The sequence below is a fragment of the Antedon bifida genome, chromosome 9, assembly GCF_963402885.1.
Source record: "Antedon bifida chromosome 9, ecAntBifi1.1, whole genome shotgun sequence".
NCBI lineage: Eukaryota > Metazoa > Echinodermata > Crinoidea > Comatulida > Antedonidae > Antedon > Antedon bifida.
In genome coordinates this window covers 1624270-1638114 of record NC_136234.1, presented here as the reverse complement: position 1 = coordinate 1638114, position 13845 = coordinate 1624270, and the positions used below count along the sequence as shown (strand labels likewise).

Genomic DNA, 13845 nt, shown 5'->3' with positions numbered 1-13845 from the left:
ACCATACTTTGAATAATCTGAAGTCAGAACATTATTCACGTTCCCTGTCACGGACGCATTAATTTAGCGGCTCAATTTCTAAGTCCCTTTTGTAATGTGGCATTCATCGTCGAAATTCCGACTTTCAACTCAACCTTCATCTTTCGACATTTTCTCCCCATTTAATAAAAAAAAAACACCATAGACATGAAGAGATTTATAGCGACTAGTATAAACTTTTTGACATTTGCAAAAGTGTGTTGTGTGACGAAACAAGTCACATTGTCAAATATGCAAACATTCCAGGAAGCATCGAATACTTCCAACGATAAATGTTTGTTTTTTTCCAGCTTCATAGCGATAGTAATCAAGTATTATTATAGTCGTATACTAAATGACGTCGACTGACCTTGGAGTAAATCGAATCACAGACCGTGTCATATCGATGACGTCATATTCACCTGCAAAACGTCTCGTCCAAGTAGTTCAAGCTCACTCACACACCAGATACAACAGCTAACAGTTAGTTAGTATTTCACGTGATCATAAGGACTATAACTACTGAAAAAAAGTTTCTAACGACATTTATGGACCATCCACGGTCTGAAAGACATCCGCTTGAGTATTGTGTAATTTTGTCATCAATTTGCCGTTAGAGTAGTATTCTGATCAACTATTTGATATTTGACTTTAAAGTTTTCAACATCATCGCCGGACAACTATACTTTTTAAGTAACGCATGTGTAACGTTTACGCGTTAACGATAGCATCTGTGTGTTTCTAAATACTTTACACAAAAAATACGACCGTGTCATTCAACTTCGGCGTCTCATACATATTTCATTGAAGATGGCATTTTACACATCTTGTCGGTTGAAACTTTTTATACTGTGTGTTTACACGATGGTGAATATATTGACTGTTACGTCACAGCGAACAACGTACGACTTTTCACCAATATACACGAGAACAACGACAGTGAGGTAAGATTTAGTAGATAGAATAGAATTAGACAGATTTGTTTTTAACCTTTTTCTAATAAAATATAATTTGACGGTGAGGGGCACAAGCGTTTATGGGATAAGGACGGTTTAATGAGCTATTAACGCTGGTTTGAATTTCATACCAAATTTTGTTTCAGAAAATATACAAACAATAGATTTATTGCAGCCGTGCAGTGGCCTATTGCCAATATTGAAAACAAATTTGTTTGGTGGCGATTGAAAATAACGTTTAACGTTTAAAGCCGTTAGTTAGTCCTCTTAAAAACGTTTTGTGAACAACATGCACTATCATAGTATATAGGCCTAATTAATATGATGGATAATAGGATTGTGTTACATCACCAAAAATAAACGTAAAACACGTCGTTAGGCTATCATACAATGTTAGCATTCAAAATAAACATTTGATATAAAACATGCCATCATACAGCCAAGGAATCATTAATTACTGGCTACATGCACAAGTATGTTCTAAAAATAAAGGTGTACTATGAGCTAATTACCTCACCGATGGTGCACATTATGGAGTCACCCGATAATATGGTCGTTCAGTGGAAAATATAATTTTGAATTTCCCAATCCAGGGATACAGTAGTACTAATAAAAAACATATACAATTGAATCGTCGTAAGCGCAACGTAAGTGTTGACCAATCACACGCGATGGATTGTTAACTGTCGCTTGTCATTGGTCAACTCGCTTTTGCGTTGCGCGTACGTCTTACGTTGCGTCTCTCGATAAACTACTCAGTGTGTGAAAGCCAAGCACTTTTTATTTAATCTGATATATTAAAGAAATAATAATAGTAAGTTTACATATATGCATATCCGATATAGTAGCTGTCTTGTTTATTATTGTAGGCCATACTGTGAATCGCAAAGTCACTTGGACTTAGATCCATGACGCCTATTTAATTAATGTCACTTTATGTACATATGAACATTTTACTGTTATGTTTTACTTTCTTTTCTCTCCTATTTTACATCTTCTCATCAAAAAAAATTGTTTGATCAAGTGAAAATGTCATGCTTCTATAATTTTGAAATTATTTTCTGTATAGGCCTATAATTATCTATCGTCGATCTTTATGGTCTGTAGTATTAAACGGGCCTTTGACAGTCGGTAATTGTTCGTCTGTAGTATAAACGGGCCTTTGGCAGTCGGTAATTGTTCGTCTGTAGTATAAACGGGCCTTTGGCAGTCGGTAATTGTTCAAAATGTCAACGTTACTACAACGATAATCAGTTATCTAATAGAGGGACCACAAACTATAGCCAAGAACTACACCAATCATCAAATCATTCATCCATCATTCTTTCTACAGTATTTGGCCTGTGTCCATTGGTTGTTGGCGCGTGCACCGACGTGTGCTGACCAAACGTGCCATGTTTTCACTCGTTATATCCTGTGGAACACACTGCCGGAAGTCCCACTCATCCCAAAAGCTGGCTTACGTTTTATTCTCCTCGGGTGTTTTCTAACAAATCATTCATGTTGGTTTAATGTGCGCACAGTACTTGAGATTACACACAGTTGACATTGTTTGTGTAAGAGTGTTAAATCTAGTATCTAGTAAATTGTCATTTGGTAAGACTCAAGCAACTCAACTCAAAACAATTTGTCTAAACATTGCCAGTGTAGACCATGTTGAGAAATTTTTGCCAGAAAAAAGTTTGCAAAAGTTTGGAAAAGAAAGAAAAACTTTAGTTTGAAAACAAAAGCTTAATAAAGTTTATTACTAGTGGACCAGGTACTCATTGTGTGCAGCAATGGTTCAATTTCCTTATAGGCCTAGTGTCCAACTTATACCAGTACGGTAGTGGTAAACGTTTAGTGCAGACGTCCAAGTTTGAAAATGGACGTCTTCTTCATTGTTTGTAAATCTCTGTTGGTATGTCAGGTAGAAGTTTGATGTTGACGTACTCGTAACGGGACTCGTGGGCGTTGAGTAGTTGACGTTTGGACGTCTTCGTCTGACATGGACGTCATCGTTTTGATATAAAACGTCAACGTGTGGCGTGGACATCATCACTCGACTTTAACGTATCGTTTTCTGTGAGCGAAACGTGTGGAATGATAGCAAACACAATAGACCTAATAGGCCTCTTAGTTTTATATTGTAGTTTTTAGCAGAAAAAATTCACGTGACGTATCAACCCACCTCTGGGTTGGTAAAAATAATTATAGCACAACTTTTATTATTACAACTTATTGAGGCCTTAATGGTTTCAAAGAATGATACCATATTAGATTATATAAATAAATAATTTAATATTATACCGTGTTCGATAATAAAAAACCAAACATTTCAATTTTTTGTTGGCAAACAACTTGTTTCATCGTCGGTTAGTGAACTTGCATGACCTCCTTAAAACCGGATGCCATTTTATATAACTTGGTTTCAGTTAAAGCGCCTTTTCTCAATTTCTTTTTTGCTTTGTCAGAAACTTTTAAAACAATTCGTATATTTACGTCAAAAAATATGAGTATTCTGGTATGTTTAACTTATTTTTCTAAGCTTTTATTTGTCTGCCTCCAAAAATTGTCTAATTTTTTTGGAAATTTTAGAATCAATAAAGGGTCGAGCGTGTTTATCAGACTGCTAATGAATAATTTCCGCCATAGTTTTCCAATTAACTTTTATTTCTACGTTATTCTTAAAACTTGAAATCGCAAACTCGTGTGCAGACTGTCGTCGTCGCGGATCTCTCCCACGTGCGTCGCTCTATATAATGCCAATGTTTCTAAGTATTACGACAACAATTAATTATAAAGACATGGGTATAATGATATTACAATTAGTTTTAGCCTATCATCAGATCACCTTGTGCCTACGCAAAGCGGATGGTGTGGCTGCCCTTCCCATTGTTGAGAGAAAAATGGTCGCAGTCGTCGACAGTGTAACTTAGGCCTATAAGTAGGCCTACTGAATGTTGGGGGTATGGCAAGATAAACAATCGTGTCCAGAGGTTGAAACCACGTACCACCAAGTCTTTTGGCTATTATACCCCTTTTACACCAAAAGCAAAACTCCGGAAACACACTGGAGTTGACGCCCCGGTGTTTTGGTGTGAAAGGTAAAATCAAGCAACTTTGGAGTTTAAAATGCGGGGTTGAACAGCTGAACATTCTCCGGAGAGCGAAGGGGTATTAGACTTAACATCGCGCCACAACAGCAACAAATCGCATTAAGTTGCTGAAACATATTCAAAGACTCTTCATTCTTCCTTATCACCTTCCTTTATAGTATCCATTAGGATCTCAGGTAAGGATCTGATGTGGGATGCGGATTTTGCTGCATACAACGGTATGGACTTAAAAGAAGAGGTTACTAAAGTAAAACTCTCTAACATATCATTATGCTTAAATTTAATTTTATAAAAAAAGTGTGCAAGTGTTAAGTATGCCGCGCTTCCGTGTAAAGTATGTGCCATTAAAAGGGCATGGTAAGGTCTGGTATAAACGGAAGCTTGTAGCCGTTCTGACGTCATATACCATGAAGCTATACTTACGAGCTGTGAACTTGACTCTGATGAGATTTGATTGAAAGATTCAGAATAAGTGGCAGATGATGAATAGATGTACTATAATGTAAGCCAAGGAATTTTAGAGGTCAAAACATGAAGAAACAATTGATTCCAATTAATCGAAATTAAATTGTACTCAATTGAAAATTCCCCGAGGTGCATCTTGTCGCCTGGCTCAAACATGTCACCATGGAATAACATTTTTTTTTAGTTTTTAGTAAAATGGTGTGTCACTTTGGTTTGGCTCTCCAAGGGTATTCCACAGTTACACATGTAAACTGATTTTACGTCCAAACAAAGCCAAAGAAAAGTATTTGATGAAACATTGCAGAAAAAGAGGAGAATAAACTTCGAAGTTGTGGAATAAAATAAAATGATCTTTCATTGAATTTTACTATGACGTTTAAGAGTTTTATTACAAAATAGTTGTTAGACTAACTAACTTTACATACTACAAAAATTATCAAAAAAATAAACTTTTATAATTATTAAATTGTTTCGATATCGTATAATCGATTAGTATCGATTTTTTTTTATTTGGGTGCAAAACAGCGACACCAGCGTCAACTTCTTGTATTCTCAACCACTAACACACCGACGACCGACACCATGTGGCAATTACAATTTTATTTTTAGGTAATCAATAAAATACAAAAACTGTGCTTTATAGTCTTAGTTTACTTACTCTCGTATTGCGACGGATTGCTTTAATTGTTTAATTTAATTGTCTAATACCGCCGAGACTTTTTCTTGTACCTATCTGGGGCTGGAATCCAGGGACTTACTTTAAGTTACTAGGCCCCTGGATCTTGCAAAACCTAAGCCTGACTACTCTGGCTACGCAGGTGAGTAGGCCTACGTCGGCGTCGGGTTCTTCATAGGCTTACCGAAACTTTTAGTGCTTAGAACGTCTTTGTCTTTTTTAATAAATGTAACAACCATAAAAATTGTCCGCTACAACACCACACAGTCAAAAGGGCGAATTTTTTATATTTGATATATTTCATTACCACCCTTTTAGGCTTTTCAGCTGCAATTTGTAAACAATTCAGGCCAGCCAGAGGATATGATTGATAAGTTGTTGTACAGTGTGTTTTCCGTAAACCTATACGATTCAGTGAATTACATACCGTCCTGAACATTTTTTCAGTGCTATGCCCTAGATTTTAGTCATTATATTAAAACATTATTTTTGACCTTGTGTTAGAACAATAGTCATACCATGAATACTGTTAATATGAAAACCATGTTCTGTTACGTTGGAGTCCTAGACCTATTTTCATTTTCAGATGTCAAATTAAATATTTCTGTCCATTTCTTGGAATGGTATCATACATGGCGACGACAAAATATATTTTATTTAAGTTAATTCTATTCTCGTCTTTTTTTTTTCAATTGTATTATTTCCATCATTTCGTTGTGACCTTTAAAAAACATTAGCAATTCATCGGAGAATTTTCAGAATAATTTTTATTTGTTTTAGACCTTCGGTATTAAGTTTATATGACAAGTACATGTGTTTCAAAACACTTGAACATGAGAGGCTGAGACTTAAATCAATTTTACAACTGTCACATGTCAAGTCACATTAGCACTTTTGTTGAAATCTGATTTTATGTTGTTAACGGAATAGAATTTTATGATATAGTTCAGAGATGTAGCTAAAAGAAGTATAATAGTACTGCTTTTACATCGACTAACAATTAAAACTCTAGAGTTTATACACATTACAACGGGGCATCAACACCAGACTTCTGTATGGTGTGTGCCCCACCGTGTGTAGAGTTTCTCTGTGAAAATGAAAATTTAGGTAGAGGTTTCTTGGTTGGGTGGATTCAATTGAACCTAAAGTCATACTGTACATATTTGTTAAAGTGGGCAAAGACTTTGAAGAGGGTTTGAGTGTGTCTGTCCTGCCCACTTCTGCAGAGAACAAACATCAATGATGGTACTGTGTCTAAACTTGAATTTGGAGGATCTCTGCTGGGGAATTGGGGTGGGTAGTGAAAATTGAAAATTTCAGACAAGGAGAGCGCCTCATCTGCTTCATGCTGGCTACGGCCCTGGAATTTTAAGTTACACTCAAGGAAGCACCGTTTCAATTCAATATTGCATGTATCATGTTGCGATTCTTTTATTGGATATTATTTGACAGTAGACCTACACAAACCATAAAACAAGGAGTATAAGAAGCGTTACATTTCACCAAAGTCGAGAAAAATTAGTAGTCATTCTGTTTTGCATTGAATTCAAAATTGTTTTGATCAATGTCAGCCTAGTTGGGATAGCCCTGCCAGATTTAATCTCCACCCAATTATGAATGAAAATCCCTGATGTATGTCTGATCATTGCAAAGCATTGTCTAGGCTTTTCCTGTAGTGCAATGAATTTGTCAAAAGGATAGTTTTGCTCAATATATTATAACAGTTGTGATATGTTGTAAATTATACAGAAACTACATTTTTCAGGTCAAAGTTCACAGTCTTTATAACTGGTCTACTGTAAAATTTCCATACACATCCACGGCCAATCATCCAGCTACAGTAGGACTTTCACATTTTAGTTAGTTTATTGAAGTATATAAAGATCTCACTGAACTCAGTTCAAATTGAGCAAATCAGCAGATCAAATTGACCTAAAAACAACCAGTCGAATTTGTGCCTACTATAGCTTACCTGGATAAACCAACATAGGCCATTTCCCCTTTGAGGAAGAACAAAACCATGAACCGACTACATGTGAATAATCCAAGTGCAAACAAACCATGGTTAAATTTAGTACCATTTTTTCTAGTGTGAACAATGCTTTAGTGTCCATTTCCATTACAGTGTCCGTTTACACTAAATAGATTATTATCTTATTTTGTAATCTTTTATGTTATATGTACTATTAATGTTATTCCCAGTTGAGTTTGTATTTAGTCACCAGCTTGTAAATAATTTATTTTGGATGCTACAATTTGATGATATAGTGTATTTCAAGCTATTTATAATCAGGTATCCGGTAACTATTTGATTTTGTTGTAATTTGTTACAATTGTAATTCTCAAGTGGTGTCTAGATGGTTTTCCTAAATTGTATGAATTGGTCATTAAAAAAAGTTGATGTGAGTAATATTACTGCAACGCGCTGTGTATAGCTTTGGTGTATTACTGAAAGTGAGTGAAAGTACAGAATTCAGATCTATTTCATGACAAATTAACTTTTATTTTCTTAAACTCTGTCTACACTATCAAACTCTATGTGTAAAAAAAATGCCATGTGCCCATATGGACATGATGATGTCATATCAGTACCATATATTTGGGTACATCACACTTTTGTGTCAAACTAGTTTGATAGTGTAGACATGCGTTTTACTGCTTTGTTATTCTTATATCAACATCTGGACAATTAATTGAGAAAACACTTTAAAATCTTCAATAATACTATATTAAAGGTTATTTATGGGAGCTTATTTGTTCAAAAACAAATTTATCACCGTAGTTAAATAATGTATCATAGGTACAGTATGTGCCACAGTAGTACAGCTCTATTAAAGTAGGAAAAGATCCTGTAGAGAGTTCTGTTGACTTCCACTTCAGTGCTCTGATGTCTCCTTTTCAGTGTTCTGATGACTCCTTTTTATTGTTCTGATGACTCCCTTTCAGTGTTCTGATGACTCCTTTTCAGTGTTCTGATGACTCTGAGAAAGTGGAAAGTGACACTACTGATTAAGAAATCTTGATAAACAAAAACCTTGTTAATGTTCTACTTGCTCAACTTGTAAACTTTTGTTTTTGTCAGATATAATATTTGCGGGGGTAAATGTTGCACAGGCTGGAGTTATGACTCATCAACAGGATCATGTACAAAACGTAAGTACTGAGCTAATCCCCCCTCCCCCTCCCCAATTTACCTGACCTTGTGTTCCAATTTTTGTTAAAGGTCACTGTTCTAATCTAATATTTAATAATTAATATAATATTAAAAGTATTTTTTTTTTTAAACCTTTTGGTTTTATTTATAAACTTAAATCACCCTGAGCTATGTTCATTGAACCGCAAGAATGAGTTAATTTTGACTTAAAAAAAAAAAATGTTTTTATTATTATTATTTCATTTCCAAAAACACAACGCGCCACCAGCTGTGGCAACAAGACAAAAACACAAAAAAATGTTTTTTTATAAATACAATAGATGAATAAATTAAATTTAAAGATATAAATTTGAGTATCGATACAAATAATTTCCCCTTTTTCCAATTTTGATAACATTTAAAAAACATTTTTGAAGAAAAAAAAGTCACAAAACCCATGACAAAAAACAGTATTGCTTTTATCCGTCATTTTAAGAAACAAGAAATCTTTATTTATGGAGCATATAAATGTACAAAAATGAATTATGCCTTTACAATTATGATTTATAGTGCAAAAGTTCAAACATGTACTGTAATAATTAAATTGCAATTTCAACTTGCATGTTTTGTGTTCCAAGAACTAAAAATAGCCAGTTCTGAAATCGGTACCAGATATCAATTGTTGCTCACAATTTATTTTCCAGCGGTATGCGTTCCGTACTGTAAAAATGGTGGGAAATGTGTTCGTCCAAACTATTGCACATGTCCTACGGGATACACTGGAAGTTATTGCGAAAGGCAAGCCATATCGTCCACGAGAACTCAGTCACAACCGGTGGGCGGATATAGACAGCTATCCGTTTACCGAACGTCATGGAATTACAATAGTAAGTTTCCAAACCGAAAATTTCTTTTGATCTTAACTAACATTTGTTCTTGTTTTATTATTTGAAGCGGTACCAAACCCATTAACAGCTAACTTATGCCGCATGCCTATCAGTGCGCCAGATAATTTCCCCAGATCGACACAATATGAATTGTTTTTTTCATTCTCGCTCAAAACATTAACAACGCTTGAAAAGTATTACCGGCTAATATCAAACATATTGTGCATGTGTAACAGCATGATCTTGCAGATATATACTAAGTTTATTTACTACTAACAATTTTTTAGTAACTAGCTTTTATCAAAGTGTGACGAATGAAACATATTTACAGTCAACAAAATCCCTAGTTTAGATTGATATTAGTAATTTTACTATGCATTACAGAGTACAGTTAGTCTGTGAATACTAGAGTTCTTTGTATCAACGTGAACTTTAAACTTGAGAATAAAATCCATGGGTGGAAACAGTTATTTTCTATTTTGTTGGATAAATAAATTGTTTCAATGTTATAAAGAACTTACTGTATTCTTGAATGCAATATATTTTTGATTAACACCCTAATTAAAATAGACAGTTTTATGGTTCTTGACATTTTCTACAAATGTTATTGTTAAATTATTTTGACCAAGGACTTGTATTGTGGGAGGTACAGTAGACAAACCATATAATATAATATAAAACTATTATTATACTGTAATGCCTCTTACACTAGTACCATTAGGTGAATTATAATTATTTAGTTAAATTATTTTACATGGAAATGTTATAGATTGTGAATCTAATACGTATTAATGTACAGTATCACATTACATATTATCTCAATTAATCAATCAATCAGTGAATTAAGTGAAATAGTTATTGGCAATAATTTTGATGTACAGAATAGATCCATGTTATGTTAGTACTAGTATATTTATGTCAAAATCTATTTATAGTATTCTTTGGGTGAATACAATAGTGAAATTATGATTGGCATAGATTATAAATAAATTTAAATGAATGATCAATACTGTATGGTCAATAAGTATAATCTCTCAGAAGAGTGTATTTCCAGAAACATTTTGTCATGCCACCTAAGAAGATAGTCATTGCTCAAAAGATAAAAATAACCTTTAAATAGGTTATGATTATACTAACTAATCCACAAGCCTTTGGGACGTCGTTATAGATACCGATTTGGTTAAGTGCAATCAGAAGTTCCGGTTTTATTACGCTTAATAATTACATGATGGTCTACCGGTGTTTTCCAATTTAAATTTGTTGGTGTATTGTATATTCGGAAATCTGTTAATCCTCTAGAATATCCTCTGTTTTTGTTAATCCATTTTGGATTTAGACTCAATTAGTATGTTGGTTTACAATGATTTTAACAGAAAGAAAACATAATGCTTAACAGATTTTTGCTTTTAATTAGATTTTCTGGTTTTTTAATTATAGTCTCATGTTTCATTTTTTAAGGTGTGTCATTTTCAATTACTTTAAAATATTGTTTTTTAAAAGTACTTCTTTTGCAGTTTTAATAATAGTATTTGGTCAGATGTTTTTCCCTAATCTGACCTAATTTGTACTGTATATTAAAATACATTGAGAATACTTGTGAAAAAATGTAAGTAAGTCAGGTCTCGAACCCACGACCTCCTGATCATTAGCCTGGCGTTCATACCTCTATACCACTGAGCTTGCTAGGTGTTAGATTCAAGCCCAATTAGTAAGCAGCATGTACTGCACCAACATGATTGTAATTGTTACTACTACTACTACTGTGGAGTAGCAAAGCTACTGATTCATCCTTATGAAGTAATCTGTCTATTATATAAAAGAACTGTAAACCGAACAAATTAAATTGTTAAAGACCTTTAATAAATATAAAAAAATGTACATAACTGTAGAAATAGACATTCTCTTTTGATGTTCTTTCATTTTCTTTAGGAAACTGAAGTTCAAATATTACTAACTCAATTGCATGTATGTTTCAAACTAGATTGGTTTATATGAAGAGATGACGAGAGTTTAGACAGTGTATGAAAATGGTGAGATAATATTAAAAAAGGAATTAATGGCTAATATATTATTATTGAATATATTTCATGCTATACTAATAATTATCATAATTGATAACTCATCATCATCATAGCCACCGCCACCACTACCACAGTCATAGCCACCGCCACCACTACCACAGTCATAGCCACTGCCACCATCACCACCACCATCACCACCATCACCATCATCCCCACCATCACCCCCACCATCACCATCATCATCACCATCATCACCATCATCCCCACCATCACCATTGCCACCACCACCATTGCCACAACCACCACCACCATCGCCACCACCATTGCCACAACCACCACCATCGCCACCACCATCGCCACAACCACCACCATCGCCACCACAACCATCACCACCATCGCCTCCATCACCATTGCCACCATCACCATATTCCACCACCATTGCTACCAGCATCACCATAGCCACCGCCACCACCATCGCCACCATCACCACCACCACCGCCACCACCACCATCGCCACCACCATCGCCACCACCATCACAATTGCCACCATCACCATCACCAGCATCACCATAGCTACCGCCACCACCATCACCATTGCCATCACCACCGTCACCACCACCATCGCCACTACCATCGCCACCACCACCACCACCATCATTATTTAATCAACATAATCATTACATGTTGAGGTTTCTTTTGCAGCTTTGTCTTGCACTACATATCATAGTCATAACGTGCATGCTCACATCCTCTAATACAATTATTAGACTCATGTTCATTAATTAGGGTATGCGCCTAAAAAATCCATAGCTATAATAATGCAATAATAATAATAGTATTATAATAAAGATATTTTTGTAAATTATAATGTAAAAATAGAATATTTAAATAAAGTATTAAATAAACAATAAACCAGAGTTTGAACATTTAGACCTTGAAGATTTTCAAAATAAAAATAAATTAACCAAATAGTTAAAATTAATTATAATTTTTCTATCACGCTTCTGAGACGTGTTCTCAATGTGTATTCTTTGTGTCATAGGAGGTACACAGATATCGTCACAAATACAGCCACGCCCCACCACCCCAGGGGCGTGTTACCGCAGGATAAGCGGTAGTCGTTGTGCAGCGCCCATTACAGACATGACTACCAACATGGAGGATTGTTGCAATTCAGTAGGGATGGCCTTTGGATCGCCTTGTAGAAGCTGCAGTTCCTATTACAGTAGGTAGCTCTCAGCAAAAACAATCATTTTTACCTTTTTCTATCTCCACCTTACTAACTTTTCGATTTTTTTTTTTTAATGAAAATTGTAGTTCTAAATCTGAATACCCCTTTTTGTATAGTGCAAGAGAATATAGCAGCTCCTATAATACTTACTGTTATAACAATTATCTGTGTATGAATATATAGGTAACACTTTTTTGACACATCTTGAAAATATTTCACCCACAGAATAAACATTTTCTGCAGACAGATTTTTATAAATCTACATATTATACGGTTGAATAAATAACTTAATAGTAAACTTATCATAAAGTAAAAACATGAAAGTGTGTTTTTATTTGTACATTTATAGTTTGTTTAGAATGTATTCATCTTTATCAATAGCTTACAGTACATTAGCTAACATACTTCTTGGGATATTTTTAAATACTTGACTGGTTTTGTTGTTAAGTGATGGCTGTGTAACTTCCATATAACCTTTTACAAGTTTGTTATACTGTAAGTTGACAGATTAAATTTCTGTCAAAGTATTCAATTATTGTTGCTTATGAGCGTTTTTTTCCTTCTAATATTGAATATGTTGTAGTTCTTGATAAAACATTCATGGAGAATTTAAAGAATTTTAAAATTTTGTATAATTGAGTACTCATAATTCTATACATTTCTTTTGAAAAAATAAAGAGTACTTATACAATAAAACGGCTTTACCACAGTGCTCGTCAGATCACCAACGTTGGGTCTGCTTAGATCATCTGGGAATATCGGGTACTGTGTATGGAGCTGAGGTCCCATTAGGCATTGCTGACTCTTGTGGCAGCCCCTGCATCTAGTGTCTGCCTCAGAGGTATTTGTCCATGCCTTTCCTCTGGTCAAGGTGGGCATTGGATTAGAGAAGCCCTTAATCAATGATATGACCAAGCAATGTGGTTTAAACAGTCCTGGCTTAGTTTCATCCATCATTCAGGTGAATGTAAAACTAATTGTCATTGGTGACAGACGTCGGCCATAAACTAAAAAAAACAAAACAAAAATTTCCATTAGGATGCACATATTCAGAGGACATCTCTATTAAGTGGAAAATGTTTTGATATTAAAACCAACACTTTTCAAGAGACACTCTTTAGAGGACACTTTGTTTGGTCCCAAGCTAGCATTCTATTGTATTTTATAAACTGAATATTATTTGACAATGCAAGAATTTACAGATAGGCTAATGTATGACTATGTACATGTACATATTGGTTTAAAAATATCTGCTGTTTACGTCACGTCTGCATCTATTCAGGATTATGTTTTAACCCTCTGACATATAAAGTTAAGTATAAATAAATGTTGTGTTTAATCCCTCAATTAGGAAAATGAC

At 34.5% G+C, this 13845-nt stretch overlaps 1 protein-coding gene across 1 annotated transcript in view; it reads left to right on the top strand.

Moving 5' to 3' along the window:
- The first annotated feature begins 475 nt into the window (after positions 1 to 475).
- LOC144852316 (uncharacterized) overlaps positions 476 to 13845 on the top strand; it is a 51487-nt gene continuing 38117 nt past the window's right edge. The window contains exons 1-4 of the mRNA XM_078710095.1: positions 476 to 962; positions 8296 to 8366; positions 9051 to 9233; positions 12297 to 12479. Coding sequence (XP_078566221.1) covers positions 829 to 962; positions 8296 to 8366; positions 9051 to 9233; positions 12297 to 12479 — 571 coding nt within the window. The 5' untranslated portion in view covers positions 476 to 828. The remainder of the gene's footprint in view (positions 963 to 8295; positions 8367 to 9050; positions 9234 to 12296; positions 12480 to 13845) is intronic.